We start from the raw sequence: 21,378 nt of genomic DNA, 5'->3' as shown, positions 1-21,378 counted from the left end.
ACCAAACGATTCAGTATATACAGTGTGTATTTAAAGTATTCATTTAATGAAAGTCAATGCCCATCATTTTGTATTTGCAAGAAACAAAAGCAAAAAGGGAACAGAAAACAAGAGTTTAATGTTTTGTAAGGCTATAATAACAGAGATTTTTAAAAGATTTAGAAATGTAATTTCTAAAAATCTCTCCTACATCAGAGAAGAAATGAGTGCACTTAAAATAATAAGGAATCTATTCCCTAGCACACTGGAGTAAAAATAATGTACAATATTTTTGGAATATACTTGGATTAAAATGCTGATTTTAGATTTAAGGGTTTGACTCTGTTATAATCCTTCAGCACCTACAGCTGTGTAAGCTGGGTTAAAGCAGATTTCTTAGTGTTCCTTCTGTGTGGACAACTGTCCAAGGCAAAGATATGCATGTGAACAATGGCTAGTGAAAGTTTTATTTTGGCATTGTAAAGTAGGTAATAAAATTCAAAATGTATGTAGAACACTACATTCAGTTTATTAGATAAAAAATGTTTAATTCCAGAATTTTTATATAGGTCCGAAACTGCCGCTTGGTTAGCCTTCTTGATCTGGCCCTGGAAAAGGAGTATGTGCGCTCGAAAGTTGCTGAGTACCTGAACTACCTCATTGATATTGGCGTAGCAGGCTTCCGAATTGATGCTGCCAAGCATATGTGGCCTGGAGATGTGAAGGCAATTTTGGAAAAGCTAAAAGACCTAAATACTAAGTGGTTTTCTGCAGGAACTAAACCTGTCATTTACCAGGAGGTGATTTCTTTTTCCCTTTTTTTTTTTTTGTTTTTTTTTTTTCTTGTTTTTTTAATGTACTTTACAAACACATTTCTTGCAGGCAGAGTGTATTGACTCAATCCCACACTGGAAGCCATGCTTTACTTGAGCTGGGCCCAAGCAGTTTTCAGGCTCAAGATGTATAGAAATCAACACTGAGGTTTAATAACTCTATTTACAAATATCTGAACTGTCCACAAATGGTAGTTGATATGCAAAATGTCCCAGTTGTTTTGGACCTTCTGGAAGTAGGTAACCTGGAAGTTTTGCTTGAGATGGAGTTAGTGTAAAAATTGTATTGGTTTAAAAAGAGATTTCACTCCCTGAATTTTAAATTCTGGATAATTTTGAAAATATAAATGGTGATTACAATCTGAAACTTTGTTTTCCAATGGCACAACCACTGTTACTTGACATTCCAAGTTTGTGGTTTATGTTTGAATAACAAATCCTAACAAGACCTAAGAAACAGGTAATTATTGGCTTCGGTCAGCGGCAGCTAAAGCTTCCAGGCACATTTTATTAAATCAGTATGTTGCCTGCAGGTTCTAGGGCAAATATTGAAACATTCCTGAGCTGCATAGTGCAATGAGGTTGCCCATGTGCTGGAAGCAGAGACATTGGTGACTAGACTAAATGTAAAGATGGTACAGCCCAAACTTTAATTGTGTGGTAATGATCAAATAAGGTGAGGAGGTTTAGGATGGAGATGGAAAAAAATTCACAGCTAGGGTGAAAGAAAATGAAAAAATAGTTTTAAATACAATTTTGCAAATAACCCAGATAATACACTTAACTCAAGTAGTGCCTGTTCCTCAAAAAAAAAAAAAAATCTAGAGCAATGTCTTTTACTTGTTTGATTTTTTTAAGTAGAAAGGAATACTTTATCTTTTCTGTACCAGGTAATTGACTTGGGCGGAGAGCCGATCACAGGCAGTGAGTACTTTGGAAATGGCCGAGTGACAGAGTTCAAATACGGTGCAAAACTGGGGACAGTGATCCGCAAGTGGGACGGAGAAAAGATGGCCTACTTAAAGTAAGGATGACGATCCTGTGACTTTTTAGGGAATATGCTGGGTGCTCCAGTTGACTGAGTAGCTTCAAGTATTTGTGTTTTTGTCTAGGAACTGGGGAGAAGGCTGGGGCTTTGTGCCTTCTGACAGAGCCCTGGTCTTTGTGGATAATCACGACAACCAGCGTGGGCACGGGGCTGGCGGAGCTTCCATTCTAACCTTCTGGGATGCCAGGTAAAGGTTGCTCTTGTCTGGGTGATGCTTCTTCCTTTTGCTTGTTTGTCTGTCTGTTTTCCGGCGTGGTTTCTCTTTCTACATCTCATGATTTTTTTTTTTTTTGTCTAACAAACAGGCTTTATAAAATGGCAGTTGGTTTCATGCTTGCTCATCCGTATGGGTTCACCCGTGTGATGTCAAGTTATCGCTGGCCAAGATCTTTTGTAAATGGACGGGTAAGCTTATGATGCTGAAGATATATTCGTGGTGAGTAAGGATCAGAACAGTGCCAGGGAATCCATCCAGTGCATTCGAATTTGTTAAGTGATTTCCCTGTCCCACGCTGAATCTAGCAGGTGGAAATTGGTTGTTCCATCTAGCTTTTCTCCAGAGACGTGCTCTCTGTATTTCTAGTGAGAAGTTTTAAACTTCTCTTTTCAATCACAGGACGTCAATGACTGGATTGGACCCCCAAGCTACTCAGATGGAACCACGATGTCTGTTACGATCAATGCAGACAGTACCTGTGGCAACGACTGGGTTTGTGAACATCGCTGGCGTCAAATAAGGTAGGAGACTGTGGAGGAAAAAGAAGTAAAGGCAGTTCCTTTGGTTTGTGTTGCTGGTGGCTTTAGAGCTCTTGCAGCCACAGTGACAGACGTTCCTTGCGTTTTCAGGAACATGGTTGCCTTCCGTAATGTGGTGGACGGTGAGCCTTTCTCCAACTGGTGGGACAATGGTAGCAATCAAGTAGCTTTTGGCCGTGGTAGTAAAGGCTTCATCATTTTCAACAATGATGACTGGTAAGTAATAGAGGAACAAATTATAATACTTGTAGTTAGCACAGAAGGCTTTTAAAGTTTTGTGAACTCCAAGAGATCTTTGTAACAGATGCTTTCTCTGTCTTGATTGTCAGTAGTTTAAATTCACAGTCCAAGGTTAGGCCTTGTGCTGTGCTCTTGCTGTTTCCCAGTTCTGGAGTTGGCTGTGTCACTGAAGAGCATGGTCAGCCAGCAACAGCTGAACTTACAGGAATGAGGGAACTTAGCAAGTTGGGCCTATGGTCGAAAAGTGACCACTTTAAAAACTGTCTGTCAATCCTGTGTGGAAGAGTGAGATGGTTTAAGAGACTGTGTGTTTGTCAGATCTGTAATAATTAAAAGTAACTTGGGGTCATTACTTGAAGTATGTAGTGGCTCACAGTTAACTGTCTTCCAGCCTACTGTGCTGTCTACCACAACAGTTTCTTTTGGACACCCTTCAAAGATGTGAGAGGAGTTTTATTAGGGCTGACAGTTTTTTAGACTATTTTGGTATGTTCTTCTAGGGCACTGTAATGTCAGGAATACAGTATTTGCATGGAATCTGGCATTTCTCAAGTACCTTTAAGCTCCTTAAAAAAAACCAGGTTACTAGTAGACATTTCCGAGAACTGGTTATGTGATAATCTAAAAAAGCTATCTGGGGTTTGGTGGGGAAAAAAGGAAAATTTCACTGAAGCACAATTTGAAGTTCTGGAGTTGAAGTCCTGAAGTTCCTGGAGAGTGAGAACACCTAAGCTTCATGTCATTGCTGGTAAATGCTTAAATAGTACTATTTATTTATGTAATTATTTTTCTTTACTGCAAAGAGGTGTAATTCTATGTGATTAGAACCAAATTCCTTTAAGTGTCATAATGCAAAAGAGCTCACATGAAAAATTATTTTTACTAGTGTGTGTTGAGCAGCCTTACAACATCTGAGCACAACATGAACCTTTGATGTTTCTCTAGGCTTCTCACTCAGTAGCACTAGACTATTGTCATTTTGTGGGAGAATAGATTTTGGAGTTTTCCAGAGTAGTGCTGCAGAATAGTAATTCCAGAATTACCTAACGTCTAGAAGATCTCGAATATGAGTTGCAAAGCATTTGAGAGTCCAATAATCCTTGTTGCATTTCAATATTTTCCAAAGGTCTTTGAATGTAACTCTGCAGACTGGTCTGCCTGCTGGCACTTACTGCGATATCATTTCTGGCCAAAAGAAAGGTGACTACTGTACAGCAGTTGAAGTTCATGTTGCTGCTGGTGGCATGGCTAATTTCCTGATCAGTAATGAGAATGAAGACCCATTCATTGCGATTCACGTTGATGCTAAATTGTAACTACATCCGTTGTGCACATGTTGTTTCTTCTCTTTTTTTGCTAATAGCATACATGGTGGTCTGATTGTCTTGGCTCTTCAGCACTGAATGAACTGTGACAGAGCAAAGTGTATTAGCTTACATTAATTAAATACTGAGTAGCTGCTATACAGAGACAGGAGCTAGTGCTGCTAGTGCAGATCTGGAACAGGCAGTATATACCTGTTTGCCTTTGTAATTGTTCTTTATTTGGTTAAAGTACTAAAAAACTATGAAAGGAGAAAATGGAAATTACTTAATTTTAAATTTTGCTGCTCTGTGCATAAGTGGAAATGTGATTCTCTCTATTTGGAAGCTGGACTGGGAATTAACAGCACGTCCAAAGATCAAGAGAAGACACCTTTGTGCTGAACCATGGTGGAATTCAAGATGATGACAAGTTATAACTCAGTTGAAAATCTGTTTCTTCTGTTGGTCTGTACATCTGCTATTTCCCCTATATGTGATTCCCTGGTATTGGAGCATGAGTGATTCTCTGTATTTAGTGAATAATAAATGGCAATCAAATTGAAGAGTAATGCTTTTTCCCCTCAAGAACTGGATTGTAAATTAGTAACTTCATAACTACTGGCAAAGCAGTGATAGGTTTTAAGGCAATGCAGCACTGCAATTCCCAGATCAAAGAAACATGGAAGAAAATAAAATAGATAAAAAGATCTCAAACTAACACCTGGGTGAGTTACAGTGTAGTATTTCCAAAGACGATCCTTACACACACATCTGTATCCCAGAGCAGCCACATTGTGTGTAGCACCTACCAGAGCTGCCTACACGCACAGACAGTTTATCTCATTCTTGTGACAAAGCAGACCCAAGGTGGGCTTCTAAAGGCTGTTTCTCTTCTGTGGCAGAGAGTGCAGAGGTGTTGGGGTGGATATTGGCCCTTGATGTGCGCAAGGGGTCAAAGTGTCTGGCAAGGCCATGATGCTGAGGGAGAAAGGGCCAGGTAGTGCCCCTGGCCTATGGGCTTGATCTGCTGCCTGTCTCCCTTGCTGGCTGTGGCCAGCACTGCCTTGCTGAGAGCAGGGGCCTGCTGCCAAAACACAGTCAATGGATCTGCTCACTGGAGCGGTGTCAGAGATTGGGAGGCCGATGTGGCTGGATGTTAATAGCCATTGTAACCATGTGGGTTGGCCCCAGGATCAGGACAGAGGACCCCTCCTGCCCCTCTGACACACACCAGCTCCACTTGTCTGTGCAAGCTGGGGTGGCAGAGGGATGGATTTGCATCCATGTTGTGCTGGAACATTCATTGAATCAATTTTTAGGAAAGCTGCTGTAAAAGCATGACATCTCATGTAGTGAACGTGTATGCTCCTCCCTGTGCTGGTCTGGGTAAACTGGAGGCCATTCACACTCTTTGAATGACCTCAGGGACAAACAGATACAGAACCAGCTGAGGCACTCAGCTGCCACAGCTGCTTATCTAAAAGGCCGCACTCCAGCTCTCCTTTTTGATGAAATAAAGTCAGCATTCCTTGCAACACCTGTGGACAGTCACAGCCTGCGTTATTCCCCGAGCTGCAAGGGCCGGTCACTCTTGCCTGTCTCCTCTGAGCCTTCTTGCTTTGGCGGGGTGTGTTGGTCACATGCGGGTAGGTCTTGTGTAGACATTGATGCCACACCAGTGTATTAGGACAACGCTGCCTTTGCAGCACAGTGTTGGTTGTGTCTTTGACTGACAGGTCTGTACTATAACCACATAGGGAAGCATAGGGGTTGGCCTCCTTTTTTTAGGTTTGCAGTGTAAAAGCTTGCAAATGAAAGGGTCTTATTTCCATAGCTAGAACCCACATCCTCCAGTGCCTCACAACCAGGTGTCCAAGGATGCTGGGAGATGAAATGACGTAAAACGTGGGCTTTCAAAACAAAGCCAAACCCTCCCAATGTCTTGTCTGCCCAAAGCTTCTACTCCCCTAGAACTCCCCTGAAAATCAGAAGCAATTTGTTAGGCACCTGACTTTTTTAACGTACCAAAAGAGATGCCATGTCAGAAACTGTACATTGAAGACTTTCTGCTTGGGGTTTTACTTCAGAGAGGCTCATAAACCATCAGTGCTGCACGACCACCTCCTCTCTTGCCCTCGTGTTTCCTCAGCATGCTAAAACACTGCAGCCTCTTCCGCTTGAGCTGCTGAACAGCTTGTCATGTGAGGGCTCCCAGTCCTCTTGCCAGTGGGTTGGGCATCAAGGTTGGGTGCTTACTCTCCTTGGCTGATAGCAGGGTATTTCAGTGGAAAGCACGTGTCAGTGAAACTGAGCATTATGCAGTGACGTGCCATCACATCAGTGGAACCCCTCGGAGAATGGAGAGGGTGGTTTGCCTCAGGCATGTTTGGTTGCTCTCGGTAATACCGAGGAATGGGGGGGCTCGTTCTCGCTGAGTTGGTAGTCACAAGGTGCAGTGAACTTGCTGGTTCTTTGCTGTTGGTGAGCAGGCAAGGTCATTTTGAGTGATTTACTATTTCATTGTTGTAGTGGAAAAAGAGACCTTGGATAAGGTGTGTGATATGAAAATGAACAGGTGGGCAAATAGGACCTGTTTCTGCGTTTTGTCCTTGAAGAGAAATTCTGGGCACGAGAAGGATGCATGTGACATAATCAGTGGCCTGGGTAGTTTCGGAGAGAACGCACTAGAGGCAGTTCAGGTACAAAGTGAACCGAGGTTTCTTTTCTCTTGGAGTGGATGTGCCATTTTGTGGGCTTTTTGTTTTTCTCACAGGTGTTCATCAAACGTCAGGGGTTTTCTGGCCTTTGTGTTCTCTCAGAGTGTTCTTGAGTGGGACTCAAGCTTATTCATGGAATGTTGTTCCCGAGACATTGATCCTGTGAGTCAGTTCCAAACGGAGACATGAAATTATGTCACAGGCCAAAGTCAGAAGGTTTGTTTTTTTTTTTTGCTGAAGGAGGAGATTGTAGGAAAAGCCAGAAGGGACTTGGGCAACAGCTCTGGCCTTCAAATTCGCTTTTATGTCAGGCAGCTCAACCTCATCTGCAGTATCACTTTACCCCTGATTTTGGGTTTCCTTCCTCGACTCAGATGAATTATCGGTCGTCTAAGGTGAGATGAAACCTGGTGCAGAGTCCCTGTTGGAGAGGCAAACGCTTGCAGCTCTGATCACTTTCAATCAGGCAGTGCAACAGTTGCTCTGCACGACCATGTGAAGAAAACTGATAGCAGCTCCCAGCAGGGACTGGACAATGTCGCTGGGAGAACTGCAAGCATGATGAGGGGTCAGTTTCTGGTTACCAATGTGATTTGCCTGGTGAAGACCCAGGAGGTCTTGTGTAATACATCTGCTATTGCCTGAGAGTGGCTGATCAGGTACTGCGGACCGAGCTGCGACTAATCCTGAGAGCTTGATGCCTCTGAATGCTGGCACACACCTTCATTCTCGTAGAGCAGTTAGATGTCCCGTTGTCTCTTAATCACCCTCCTTTCCTTTTACTTTCCAGAGCCCCCTTTGAGGGTCTGTGTGTTACGTTTTGGGATAGTTTTGATGAAGTATCTTTGCTTATGTGGTTGGAAAGAGTACAATTCTGAGTTTGGGTGCCCTGCTCACAGACGGCTTGGTTTGTGATAAGTTATTATCATTGTGAAAAGGTATTTTATCTTCAGCTGTTGGGCAATCCAGGAAAAAACAAAACAGAAGAATGATAATGAGCTAGCTAGCCACATCAGAACTGATAGCGTTGATCTGTGTGAATTTTGACGGCTGCAGTACGAACTTTGTCATCCTGCAGGAGTATAAATTGGCAGTGGAGAGACCACAGCCTTATACTGAAGGCACCATGCAAGTCCTTCTGCTGCTCGCAGCTGTGGGGGTGTGCTGGGGTCAGTACAACCCCAACATTAAGGCTGGGACGACATCTATTGTACATCTCTTTGAATGGCGCTGGGACGACATTGCTCTTGAGTGTGAACGCTATTTAGCTCCTTATGGATTTGGAGGAGTTCAGGTAAGTAGGTAGAAAAGTGGCATTGTAGCATTCAACTAAGTAAATCAAAATGCCTGATTCGGAGACAGCCAGCTGCAAGTAACTTTGCTGCTGTAAAGCGGGGGATGGAAAGTAGTGGCTGCTGCTAGATGCAACCCTAGACCCTGCAGGGCCAATGAAAGATAGATATTGTGTCTCTAGCAGATTTTGCCCTTAAAACGTTGAAATAAAACCAGTTGATCTCTGATCAGAGTACATCATTTTGTCTGCAGGTTTCTCCTCCAAATGAAAATATTGTCATTACTAGCCCTTACAGACCCTGGTGGGAAAGATACCAGCCCATCAGCTACAAGCTCTGTACCCGATCAGGAGACGAAAATGCATTCAGGGACATGGTGAGCAGGTGCAACAACGTCGGGGTAAGTGCCTTGAATTTCGGCATCCGATACAGCAAGAAGTGCTGCTCCAGCAGCGGGGAGTTACTGCTGCTGTCCTCAAAGGAGGCGTAAACTGAGAGCAAAGTGAAGGGGAAAAAGGTCGAATGGAAAGGGATGTGGTAAAGCTCTGGCTCTCACTTTGCCATACTGACGAGACATACTGAAATGCAGTTATTTCTTTTCCAGGTTCGTATTTATGTGGATGCTGTTGTCAACCACATGTGTGGGTCTGCGGGTGGCTCAGGAACCCATGCCACCTGTGGGAGCTATTTTGATGCTGGGAGTGAAGATTTTCCAGCTGTGCCGTACTCAGGCTGGGATTTCAATGATGGCAAATGTTCCACTGGAAATGGAGAAATTCAGAATTACGGTAATATATATGAGGTAAGTTTCTCTGGCAAAAGTTTGCCTTTTTTTTTCTTTTCTTTTCTCTCTTTTTTTTTTTTTTCTTTCCGAGCTGATAGTAGTTGCTCACAGTACTTAGTAACCTGACAGCTGAATGAAGTAGAGACTGTAGGTACAGAAAAGATACCCATGGTGCAAAAATATTCTAAGCGCTAAGAAATCTAGAACCCTCCCTAAATGTTTCAAGCGGTCATCTGCAGGAGTTTGCTCCTGAGCTGAGCCCAGTGTACTCAGCACAGCTGGTGACCTCTTTCTTGTAGCTTGTAAGTTCAGCTGACCTTGACAAGAGTTCCCTTGTGACATTCAGAGCAGTGCAAGGCAGTAGCCTAGTAGAGCAACTGAGTGTTTTTTGTCAGTGGAATGTGTGGCAGTTCTTTCTCAAGGTTAGTGTTCTTCCTTAGACCACTTTGCAATGATACACCATGCCGTTTCTCATCTTCAGTTCTGATGACATCTGCACAAGGAGCTGCTATCCTTCCCCAACTGTTCTAACTTATGTATGGAGCTGTACAGTAGATATCTTGGTGCAGACCTTGGCATAACTCTCTTCTGTGCCCATTAGATATCCAAACAGAATTGATTTTACGGCTGAAAACATGTCAGTGCAAAGTTTTACAAGCTGAGAGAGTGGCACCTCGAAGCTCTCTGTTTGTTTTGTTTTCTTTTCTTTCCTATTGCCTAGGTTCGGGACTGTCGCTTGTCTGGCCTTCTTGATCTGGCCCTGGAGAAGGACTATGTGCGCACAAAAATTGCTGAGTACTTGAACTATCTCATCGATATTGGTGTAGCAGGCTTCCGAATTGATGCTGCCAAGCATATGTGGCCTGGGGACATAAAAGCATTTCTGGACAAGCTGAACAATCTAAATACTCAATGGTTTTCTGAAGGAACGAGACCTTTCATTTACCAGGAGGTAATCTCCATGATTTTTCCTTTATGTTTGTCTTTGGTATCTGCTTTACCATCCTCCTGCAGAGGAATGGCGGCAATACCTCTTCACCCAACGTTATCCCAGAAAGAGGTAGCCATGTCCTTGGAGCAGCATTGCAGACATAAGTATTTGCTTTTTAAAAATGCCTCCACAACAGATTGTCATTCAGCTTTACTTTTTCTTTCCTCAGTCTTGTTTTAACCCGTTTCCATCACGTATCATATCGACTTATCTCACCTGGAGTACTGTGTGCAGTTCTGGGTGAGGTTGAACATCAGGAAAAGGTTCATCACCCAGAGGGTGGTGGAGGACTGGAACAGGCTCCCCAGGGAGGTGTCACGGCTCCGAGCCTGACAGTGTTCAAGAAGAGACTGGACAACTCCCTCAGACACATGGTGTGAACTGTGGGGTTGTCATATGCATGGACAGGAGTTGGACTCGATGATCCTTGTGGGTCCCTTCCAGCTCAGGACATTTTATGATTCTATGTCTTTGCCTTGATCTACATGGCAGAAATAAACATACTTTAGTATGTTTTCTCTCAGCGTAAAGCAAGAGCTAATGTTGAGGACTGCAGGCTGCATGCTTTGTCTTTGTGAGACAAGAAGAGATGCACAGTTTTTCATTCCTTTACCAGGTAATTGACTTGGGCGGAGAGCCGATCACAGGCAGTGAGTACTTTGAAAATGGCCGAGTGACAGAGTTCAAATACGGTGCAAAACTGGGGACAGTGATCCGCAAGTGGGACGGAGAAAAGATGGCCTACTTAAAGTAAGGATGACGATCCTGTGACTTTTTAGGGAATATGCTGGGTGCTCCAGTTGACTGAGTAGCTTCAAGTATTTGTGTTTTTGTCTAGGAACTGGGGAGAAGGCTGGGGCTTTGTGCCTTCTGACAGAGCCCTGGTCTTTGTGGATAATCACGACAACCAGCGTGGGCACGGGGCTGGCGGAGCTTCCATTCTAACCTTCTGGGATGCCAGGTAAAGGTTGCTCTTGTCTGGGTGATGCTTCTTCCTTTTGCTTGTTTGTCTGTCTGTTTTCCGGCGTGGTTTCTCTTTCTACATCTCATGATTTTTTTTTTTTTTGTCTAACAAACAGGCTTTATAAAATGGCAGTTGGTTTCATGCTTGCTCATCCGTATGGGTTCACCCGTGTGATGTCAAGTTATCGCTGGTCAAGATATTTTGAAAATGGACAGGTAAGCTTATGATGCTGAAGATACATTCGTGGTGAATAAGAATCAGAACAGTGCCAGGGAATCCGTCCAGTGCATTCAAATTTGTTAAGTGATTTCCCTGTCCCACGCTGAATCTAGCAGGTGGAAATTGGTTGTTCCATCTAGCTTTTCTCCAGAGACGTGCTCTCTGTATTTCTAGTGAGAAGTTTTAAACTTCTCTTTTCAATCACAGGACGTCAATGACTGGATTGGACCCCCAAGCTACTCAGATGGAACCACGATGTCTGTTACGATCAATGCAGACAGTACCTGTGGCAACGACTGGGTTTGTGAACATCGCTGGCGTCAAATAAGGTAGGAGACTGTGGAGGAAAAAGAAGTAAAGGCAGTTCCTTTGGTTTGTGTTGCTGGTGGCTTTAGAGCTCTTGCAGCCACAGTGACAGACGTTCCTTGCGTTTTCAGGAACATGGTTGCCTTCCGTAATGTGGTGGACGGTGAGCCTTTCTCCAACTGGTGGGACAACGATGGCAATCAAGTAGCTTTTGGCCGTGGTAGTAAAGGCTTCATCGTTTTCAACAATGATGACTGGTAAGTCAGAGGGAAAGACGGCATCCCCAGAGGGAAGCGTAGCATTCCTCAGTAGCAACACCGATGGGGAGGGTAATGTCCTCTTCTCCTGATGCCCGCGATCACTACAGCCTGAGTGAGAGCCATGCAGGTGCACGTCAGGTCTTCAGAGCCAAAATGGAAGCGTAAGGAGCAAAGCCAGGATAGGGTCTGCAAGCTCCCACTTTACATTGCCCTTCAAAGTAATGGAGTAGCATCAGGTCTAAAAATGCAAAATATCTGTTTTGAAAACAATGATTAAATAGCGTTCACCTACTTTCACATAGGTATCTGAACATCGATTTGCAGACTGGTCTGCCTGCTGGTACCTATTGTGATGTTATTTCTGGAGACAAAGATGGCAACAGATGTACTGGAGCACAGGTGTATGTTTCTAGTGATGGGATGGCTAACTTCCAGATTAGCAACAGTGCTGAAGATCCATTCATTGCAATTCACGTTGGTGCCAAGTTATAACTCAGGAGAAACGTCTTTCTCCGTTTGGTCTGTGCATTTCTGTTTCCCCCATATGTGATTTCCTGGTATTTGAGCATAAGTGATTCTCTGTATTGACTGAATAATAAATGGTAATCAAATTGAAGAGTAATGCTTTTTCCCCTCAAGAACTGGATTGTAACTTTATTACATGATAAGGCAATGCAGTGGTGGGTTTTGAGGCAACGCAGCAATGTGTTTCCCAGATCACAGAAAGAAGGTAGAAACTAAAATAAACAAAAAGGCCAAACCAACACCTGGGTGAGTTAAAATGCAGTATTTCCAAGGTCAATACATACACACGCATCTGTATCCACGAGCAGCCGCATTGTGGGCAGTCGCCTACGAGCGGTGCCTATGCATGCAGAGGGTTTACCCGTTCCTTGTGACAAAGCAAACCCAAGCTGCGAGTCAACAGAGGAAGCTGGGCTGTGCCCATTAGTTATTCCAGCCTATGACAACAGTCAAGCCAGCGTGTTGCCTGGTTCCTGGTCAGTTTGTGCCGGTATGTTGTGGTTTAACCCCAGCTGGCAGCTAAGCACCACACAGATAAGAACAGTTTAATAATTGAAAGAAAATAGAATACTAGCGGTACTAGTGTTACTACTAAATTGTAATGACAAGGAAAATAAGAGAAATAAATAAAACACAAGAATGACAAGTGATGCAAACAAAAACAACTGCTCACAAGCAACCGACTGATGTCTAGCCAGTCCCCGAGCAGCAGGGACCATCCCTTTGGTCAGTTGGTGTCAGCGGTCCCAGCTGTGTCCCCTCCCACTCCTTGTGCACCTCCAGCCTGCTCACTGGTGGGGCAGTAGGAGGAGCAGAAAAGACCTGGGCTCTGTGTAAGCACTGCTCAGCAGGAACTGAATCATCCATGTGTTATTAGCACTGTTTCCAGCACACATCCAAAACACAGCCTCATACCAGCTACTGTGAAGAAAGGTAACTCTATCCCAGCCAAAACCAGCACACTGTACAAATCAAAGCCACAGATCTCTACTGTTAGCCCCAATGGCTTGTGCAAACAAGCATTGACTGTGACTGTTTGAAAGGTGTCTGAGAAGACAGCTGTATATCCAGAGATCACTTAAACGTCATGACAGTGGCTGAAGCACAGCATATTCTTGTCTCTGAGGTGTGTTAGGTTTACGTATTCTTTAATAGCTCAGGGAATTATGCAGATGGAGAACAGACATGTTGGCTTTCCAGGTTTTGTTGTCAGTTCTGAGCAAATGCCAATGTAACATCAGAGTGCAGCCCTTGCTTTAAATCAGAATATCTGCTCAGCCAGAAGTACTTGTTGTGACCCAGTCTTGTGGGGCAAATGGGAGAGGTACACCTGTATTTATTATTTTTGAGGTTAAGATGTACTTCCAAGTGCTGTTTCCCTTGTGTGGTAGGAGAGAGTGTGCACAGGTGGGGTGGATATTGGCTCAGACTGTCCCCACTTGTTTGTGCAAACTGGGATGACAAAGGAATGGATTCACATCCATGTTGTGCTGGAACATCCCTCATGTCAATTTTTCAGGAAAACTGGTTTAAAGCATGACATCTCATGTAGTGTGTGACAGTGGCGATATGAACATTTACAATTAATGCAACGAATACATCTCTGCTGTGGAAACTGGCATGGTATTTTAGGTCCCATGGCTATGACATCCTAATCTTTTCTTGTGATGGCTCTTTCTCTGCTTCTCTGAAACATCTCTTTGCCATCATTCCTGGGATTTGTAGTGGACTTATGTGGCAGATACCCCTGAAATTTGAGAACTGTTCCTTTCCCAAGAAGAGAACAGTCTCAACTTTGCAGCATGTTGTAATACTCACTTGTCTAGTGAGCAGCAATAAGTGTAGACGTGTTATTTTTTTTAAAGATGGTAATTCAAGTCTCTTATTTCTAAGCGAGCATCTTTAAGACTGTCATCTTCCTTGGTCTTTGATGTTGTTTTTAATAACCTGTCTGGGAATGAGTGAATACTGTGTTTAATACACAGGCACACTTAGCTGCCCTTTTATGCCATTCAAGCCATTTCTATGACAGAGCACAACAATAGTGGCTATTCATTTGGTCAAGCTAAATAGCAGCAAGATGGAGAATTGCATTGAGATCGCTTTGACTGTCAGAATCCACTACTATCTGACCATCTTCTTTTGGGTATTCCACATGTTGAGGGTGTAACGTTTAAAATAAAATTTACTTACTTGAAGATAATTGATGCTACTTTCTTTTTCTAAATTGGCAGAGTAATACAAAGTATACTGAAATCACCAGACAAACGTAAGTTAACTTCACCATCAGGGAGTTGGGCATCCCCATTCACTGCACAGAAGCCCATTACTGTCTTCGAAAATCTTTAGTTAGTTCTTTAGTTTTTATACTCTCTGTTGTGATGAGCCATGTATACACTCCTCCCTGTGGTGGTCTGGGTAAACTGGAGGCCATTCACACTCTTTGAATGACCTCAGGGACAAACAGATACAGAACCAGCTGAGGCACTCAGCTGCCACAGCTGCTTATCTAAAAGGCCGCACTCCAGCTCTCCTTTTTGATGAAATAAAGTCAGCATTCCTTGCAACACCTGTGGACAGTCACAGCCTGCGTTATTCCCCGAGCTGCAAGGGCCGGTCACTCTTGCCTGTCTCCTCTGAGCCTTCTTGCTTTGGCGGGGTGTGTTGGTCACATGCGGGTAGGTCTTGTGTAGACATTGATGCCACACCAGTGTATTAGGACAACGCTGCCTTTGCAGCACAGTGTTGGTTGTGTCTTTGACTGACAGGTCTGTACTATAACCACATAGGGAAGCATAGGGGTGGGCCTCCTTTTTTTAGGTTTGCAGCGTAAAAGCTTGCAAATGAAAGGGTCTTATTTCCATAGCTAGAACCCACATCCTCCAGTGCCTCACAACCAGGTGTCCAAGGATGCTGGGAGATGAAATGACGTAAAACGTGGGCTTTCAAAACAAAGCCAAACCCTCCCAATGTCTTGTCTGCCCAAAGCTTCTACTCCCCTAGAACTCCCCTGAAAATCAGAAGCAATTTGTTAGGCACCTGACTTTTTTAACGTACCAAAAGAGATGCCATGTCAGAAACTGTACATTGAAGACTTTCTGCTTGGGGTTTTACTTCAGAGAGGCTCATAAACCATCAGTGCTGCACGACCACCTCCTCTCTTGCCCTCGTGTTTCCTCAGCATGCTAAAACACTGCAGCCTCTTCCGCTTGAGCTGCTGAACAGCTTGTCATGTGAGGGCTCCCAGTCCTCTTGCCAGTGGGTTGGGCATCAAGGTTGGGTGCTTACTCTCCTTGGCTGATAGCAGGGTATTTCAGTGGAAAGCACGTGTCAGTGAAACTGAGCATTATGCAGTGACGTGCCATCACATCAGTGGAACCCCTCGGAGAATGGAGAGGGTGGTTTGCCTCAGGCATGTTTGGTTGCTCTCGGTAATACCGAGGAATGGGGGGGCTCGTTCTCGCTGAGTTGGTAGTCACAAGGTGCAGTGAACTTGCTGGTTCTTTGCTGTTGGCGAGCAGGCAAGGTCATTTTGAGTGATTTACTATTTCATTGTTGTAGTGGAAAAAGAGACCTTGGATAAGGTGTGTGATATGAAAATGAACAGGTGGGCAAATAGGACCTGTTTCTGCGTTTTGTCCTTGAAGAGAAATTCTGGGCACGAGAAGGATGCATGTGACATAATCAGTGGCCTGGGTAGTTTCGGAGAGAACGCACTAGAGGCAGTTCAGGTACAAAGTGAACCGAGGTTTCTTTTCTCTTGGAGTGGATGTGCCATTTTGTGGGCTTTTTGTTTTTCTCACAGGTGTTCATCAAACGTCAGGGGTTTTCTGGCCTTTGTGTTCTCTCAGAGTGTTCTTGAGTGGGACTCAAGCTTATTCATGGAATGTTGTTCCCGAGACATTGATCCTGTGAGTCAGTTCCAAACGGAGACATGAAATTATGTCACAGGCCAAAGTCAGAAGGTTTGTTTTTTTTTTTTTCTGAAGGAGGAGATTGTAGGAAAAGCCAGAAGGGACTTGGGCAACAGCTCTGGCCTTCAAATTCGCTTTTATGTCAGGCAGCTCAACCTCATCTGCGGTATCACTTTACCCCTGATTTTGGGTTTCCTTCCTCGACTCAGGTGAGATGAAACCTGGTGCAGAGTCCCTGTTGGAGAGGCAAACGCTTGCAGCTCTGATCACTTTCAATCAGGCAGTGCAACAGTTGCTCTGCACGACCATGTGAAGAAAACTGATAGCAGCTCCCAGCAGGGACTGGACAATGTCGCTGGGAGAACTGCAAGCATGATGAGGGGTCAGTTTCTGGTTACCAATGTGATTTGCCTGGTGAAGACCCAGGAGGTCTTGTGTAATACATCTGCTATTGCCTGAGAGTGGCTGATCAGGTACTGCGGACCGAGCTGCGACTAATCCTGAGAGCTTGATGCCTCTGAATGCTGGCACACACCTTCATTCTCGTAGAGCAGTTAGATGTCCCGTTGTCTCTTAATCACCCTCCTTTCCTTTTACTTTCCAGAGCCCCCTTTGAGGGTCTGTGTGTTACGTTTTGGGATAGTTTTGATGAAGTATCTTTGCTTATGTGGTTGGAAAGAGTACAATTCTGAGTTTGGGTGCCCTGCTCACAGACGGCTTGGTTTGTGATAAGTTATTATCATTGTGAAAAGGTATTTTATCTTCAGCTGTTGGGCAATCCAGGAAAAAACAAAACAGAAGAATGATAATGAGCTAGCTAGCCACATCAGAACTGATAGCGTTGATCTGTGTGAATTTTGACGGCTGCAGTACGAACTTTGTCATCCTGCAGGAGTATAAATTGGCAGTGGAGAGACCACAGCCTTATACTGAAGGCACCATGCAAGTCCTTCTGCTGCTCGCAGCTGTGGGGGTGTGCTGGGGTCAGTACAACCCCAACATTAAGGCTGGGACGACATCTATTGTACATCTCTTTGAATGGCGCTGGGACGACATTGCTCTTGAGTGTGAACGCTATTTAGCTCCTTATGGATTTGGAGGAGTTCAGGTAAGTAGGTAGAAAAGTGGCATTGTAGCATTCAACTAAGTAAATCAAAATGCCTGATTCGGAGACAGCCAGCTGCAAGTAACTTTGCTGCTGTAAAGCGGGGGATGGAAAGTAGTGGCTGCTGCTAGATGCAACCCTAGACCCTGCAGGGCCAATGAAAGATAGATATTGTGTCTCTAGCAGATTTTGCCCTTAAAACGTTGAAATAAAACCAGTTGATCTCTGATCAGAGTACATCATTTTGTCTGCAGGTTTCTCCTCCAAATGAAAATATTGTCATTACTAGCCCTTACAGACCCTGGTGGGAAAGATACCAGCCCATCAGCTACAAGCTCTGTACCCGATCAGGAGACGAAAATGCATTCAGGGACATGGTGAGCAGGTGCAACAACGTCGGGGTAAGTGCCTTGAATTTCGGCATCCGATACAGCAAGAAGTGCTGCTCCAGCAGCGGGGAGTTACTGCTGCTGTCCTCAAAGGAGGCGTAAACTGAGAGCAAAGTGAAGGGGAAAAAGGTCGAATGGAAAGGGATGTGGTAAAGCTCTGGCTCTCACTTTGCCATACTGACGAGACATACTGAAATGCAGTTATTTCTTTTCCAGGTTCGTATTTATGTGGATGCTGTTGTCAACCACATGTGTGGGTCTGCGGGTGGCTCAGGAACCCATGCCACCTGTGGGAGCTATTTTGATGCTGGGAGTGAAGATTTTCCAGCTGTGCCGTACTCAGGCTGGGATTTCAATGATGGCAAATGTTCCACTGGAAATGGAGAAATTCAGAATTACGGTAATATATATGAGGTAAGTTTCTCTGGCAAAAGTTTGCCTTTTTTTTTCTTTTCTTTTCTCTCTTTTTTTTTTTTTTCTTTCCGAGCTGATAGTAGTTGCTCACAGTACTTAGTAACCTGACAGCTGAATGAAGTAGAGACTGTAGGTACAGAAAAGATACCCATGGTGCAAAAATATTCTAAGCGCTAAGAAATCTAGAACCCTCCCTAAATGTTTCAAGTGGTCATCTGCAGGAGTTTGCTCCTGAGCTGAGCCCAGTGTACTCAGCACAGCTGGTGACCTCTTTCTTGTAGCTTGTAAGTTCAGCTGACCTTGACAAGAGTTCCCTTGTGACATTCAGAGCAGTGCAAGGCAGTAGCCTAGTAGAGCAACTGAGTGTTTTTTGTCAGTGGAATGTGTGGCAGTTCTTTCTCAAGGTTAGTGTTCTTCCTTAGACCACTTTGCAATGATACACCATGCCGTTTCTCATCTTCAGTTCTGATGACATCTGCACAAGGAGCTGCTATCCTTCCCCAACTGTTCTAACTTATGTATGGAGCTGTACAGTAGATATCTTGGTGCAGACCTTGGCATAACTCTCTTCTGTGCCCATTAGATATCCAAACAGAATTGATTTTACGGCTGAAAACATGTCAGTGCAAAGTTTTACAAGCTGAGAGAGTGGCACCTCGAAGCTCTCTGTTTGTTTTGTTTTCTTTTCTTTCCTATTGCCTAGGTTCGGGACTGTCGCTTGTCTGGCCTTCTTGATCTGGCCCTGGAGAAGGACTATGTGCGCACAAAAATTGCTGAGTACTTGAACTATCTCATCGATATTGGTGTAGCAGGCTTCCGAATTGATGCTGCCAAGCATATGTGGCCTGGGGACATAAAAGCATTTCTGGACAAGCTGAACAATCTAAATACTCAATGGTTTTCTGAAGGAACGAGACCTTTCATTTACCAGGAGGTAATCTCCATGATTTTTCCTTTATGTTTGTCTTTGGTATCTGCTTTACCATCCTCCTGCAGAGGAATGGCGGCAATACCTCTTCACCCAACGTTATCCCAGAAAGAGGTAGCCATGTCCTTGGAGCAGCATTGCAGACATAAGTATTTGCTTTTTAAAAATGCCTCCACAACAGATTGTCATTCAGCTTTACTTTTTCTTTCCTCAGTCTTGTTTTAACCCGTTTCCATCACGTATCATATCGACTTATCTCACCTGGAGTACTGTGTGCAGTTCTGGGTGAGGTTGAACATCAGGAAAAGGTTCATCACCCAGAGGGTGGTGGAGGACTGGAACAGGCTCCCCAGGGAGGTGTCACGGCTCCGAGCCTGACAGTGTTCAAGAAGAGACTGGACAACTCCCTCAGACACATGGTGTGAACTGTGGGGTTGTCATATGCATGGACAGGAGTTGGACTCGATGATCCGTGTGGGTCCCTTCCAGCTCAGGACATTTTATGATTCTATGTCTTTGCCTTGATCTACATGGCAGAAATAAACATACTTTAGTATGTTTTCTCTCAGCGTAAAGCAAGAGCTAATGTTGAGGACTGCAGGCTGCATGCTTTGTCTTTGTGAGACAAGAAGAGATGCACAGTTTTTCATTCCTGTACCAGGTAATTGACTTGGGCGGAGAGCCGATCACAGGCAGTGAGTACTTTGAAAATGGCCGAGTGACAGAGTTCAAATACGGTGCAAAACTGGGGACAGTGATCCGCAAGTGGGACGGAGAAAAGATGGCCTACTTAAAGTAAGGATGACGATCCTGTGACTTTTTAGGGAATATGCTGGGTGCTCCAGTTGACTGAGTAGCTTCAAGTATTTGTGTTTTTGTCTAGGAACTGGGGAGAAGGCTGGGGCTTTGTGCCTTCTGACAGAGCCCTGGTCTTTGTGGATAATCACGACAACCAGCGTGGGCACGGGGCTGGCGGAGCTTCCATTCTAACCTTCTGGGATGCCAGGTAAAGGTTGCTCTTGTCTGGGTGATGCTTCTTCCTTTTGCTTGTTTGTCTGTCTGTTTTCCGGCGTGGTTTCTCTTTCTACATCTCATGATTTTTTTTTTTTTTGTCTAACAAACAGGCTTTATAAAATGGCAGTTGGTTTCATGCTTGCTCATCCGTATGGGTTCACCCGTGTGATGTCAAGTTATCGCTGGTCAAGATATTTTGAAAATGGACAGGTAAGCTTATGATGCTGAAGATACATTCGTGGTGAATAAGAATCAGAACAGTGCCAGGGAATCCGTCCAGTGCATTCAAATTTGTTAAGTGATTTCCCTGTCCCACGCTGAATCTAGCAGGTGGAAATTGGTTGTTCCATCTAGCTTTTCTCCAGAGATGTGCTCTCTGTATTTCTAGTGAGAAGTTTTAAACTTCTCTTTTCAATCACAGGACGTCAATGACTGGATTGGACCCCCAAGCTACTCAGATGGAACCACGATGTCTGTTACGATCAATGCAGACAGTACCTGTGGCAACGACTGGGTTTGTGAACATCGCTGGCGTCAAATAAGGTAGGAGACTGTGGAGGAAAAAGAAGTAAAGGCAGTTCCTTTGGTTTGTGTTGCTGGTGGCTTTAGAGCTCTTGCAGCCACAGTGACAGACGTTCCTTGCGTTTTCAGGAACATGGTTGCCTTCCGTAATGTGGTGGACGGTGAGCCTTTCTCCAACTGGTGGGACAACGATGGCAATCAAGTAGCTTTTGGCCGTGGTAGTAAAGGCTTCATCGTTTTCAACAATGATGACTGGTAAGTCAGAGGGAAAGACGGCATCCCCAGAGGGAAGCGTAGCATTCCTCAGTAGCAACACCGATGGGGAGGGTAATGTCCTCTTCTCCTGATGCCCGCGATCACTACAGCCTGAGTGAGAGCCATGCAGGTGCACGTCAGGTCTTCAGAGCCAAAATGGAAGCGTAAGGAGCAAAGCCAGGATAGGGTCTGCAAGCTCCCACTTTACATTGCCCTTCAAAGTAAGGGAGTAGCATCAGGTCTAAAAATGCAAAATATCTGTTTTGAAAACAATGATTAAATAGCGTTCACCTACTTTCACATAGGTATCTGAACATCGATTTGCAGACTGGTCTGCCTGCTGGTACCTATTGTGATGTAATTTCTGGAGACAAAGATGGCAACAGATGTACTGGAGCACAGGTGTACGTTTCTAGTGATGGGATGGCTAACTTCCAGATTAGCAACAGTGCTGAAGATCCATTCATTGCAATTCACGTTGGTGCCAAGTTATAACTCAGGAGAAACGTCTTTCTCCGTTTGGTCTGTGCATTTCTGTTTCCCCCATATGTGATTTCCTGGTATTTGAGCATAAGTGATTCTCTGTATTGACTGAATAATAAATGGTAATCAAATTGAA

General features: G+C 44.3%; 3 protein-coding genes across 5 annotated transcripts in view; all 3 read left to right on the top strand.

Annotated features, from left to right (window-relative positions):
* The window catches only part of LOC136103749 (pancreatic alpha-amylase-like), a 13,578-nt gene extending 8,855 nt beyond the window's left edge, over window positions 1-4,723 (top strand). For both annotated transcript variants that reach the window (XM_065842157.2, XM_065842158.2), the window contains exons 5-11: window positions 549-779; window positions 1,703-1,836; window positions 1,925-2,047; window positions 2,166-2,265; window positions 2,477-2,598; window positions 2,707-2,832; window positions 3,983-4,723. In XM_065842157.2, the coding sequence (XP_065698229.2) occupies window positions 549-779; window positions 1,703-1,836; window positions 1,925-2,047; window positions 2,166-2,265; window positions 2,477-2,598; window positions 2,707-2,832; window positions 3,983-4,172 (1,026 nt within the window). In that variant the 3' untranslated portion in view covers window positions 4,173-4,723. The remainder of the gene's footprint in view (window positions 1-548; window positions 780-1,702; window positions 1,837-1,924; window positions 2,048-2,165; window positions 2,266-2,476; window positions 2,599-2,706; window positions 2,833-3,982) is intronic.
* Window positions 2,730-16,321, top strand: LOC136103750 (pancreatic alpha-amylase). 2 transcript variants are annotated; one of them, XM_071810353.1, is made up of 11 exons: window positions 2,730-2,832; window positions 7,956-8,171; window positions 8,423-8,569; window positions 8,774-8,971; window positions 9,675-9,905; window positions 10,561-10,694; window positions 10,783-10,905; window positions 11,024-11,123; window positions 11,335-11,456; window positions 11,565-11,690; window positions 16,024-16,321. In XM_071810353.1, the coding sequence occupies exons 2-11, from the start codon at window positions 8,004-8,006 to the stop codon at window positions 16,154-16,156; spliced, it is 1,482 nt and encodes a 493-aa protein (XP_071666454.1). In that variant the 5' UTR covers window positions 2,730-2,832; window positions 7,956-8,003; the 3' UTR covers window positions 16,157-16,321. The 2 variants fall into 2 exon arrangements, with proteins under 2 accessions (XP_071666454.1, XP_065698231.1); XM_065842159.2 differs by lacking the exon at window positions 16,024-16,321 and adding an exon at window positions 11,996-12,309.
* Window positions 11,592-21,378, top strand: LOC136103751 (pancreatic alpha-amylase). The gene is made up of 11 exons (XM_065842160.2): window positions 11,592-11,690; window positions 17,025-17,240; window positions 17,492-17,638; window positions 17,843-18,040; window positions 18,744-18,974; window positions 19,630-19,763; window positions 19,852-19,974; window positions 20,093-20,192; window positions 20,404-20,525; window positions 20,634-20,759; window positions 21,065-21,378. Exons 2-11 carry the CDS (start codon window positions 17,073-17,075, stop codon window positions 21,252-21,254), a joined length of 1,539 nt encoding a protein of 512 aa, XP_065698232.1. The 5' UTR covers window positions 11,592-11,690; window positions 17,025-17,072; the 3' UTR covers window positions 21,255-21,378.

Source organism: Patagioenas fasciata, chromosome 6 (genome assembly GCF_037038585.1).
Source record: "Patagioenas fasciata isolate bPatFas1 chromosome 6, bPatFas1.hap1, whole genome shotgun sequence".
Classification (NCBI taxonomy): Eukaryota; Metazoa; Chordata; class Aves; order Columbiformes; family Columbidae; genus Patagioenas; species Patagioenas fasciata.
The sequence above is the reverse complement of the archived record's forward strand: the minus strand, read 5'-3'. Positions and strand labels throughout refer to the sequence as shown.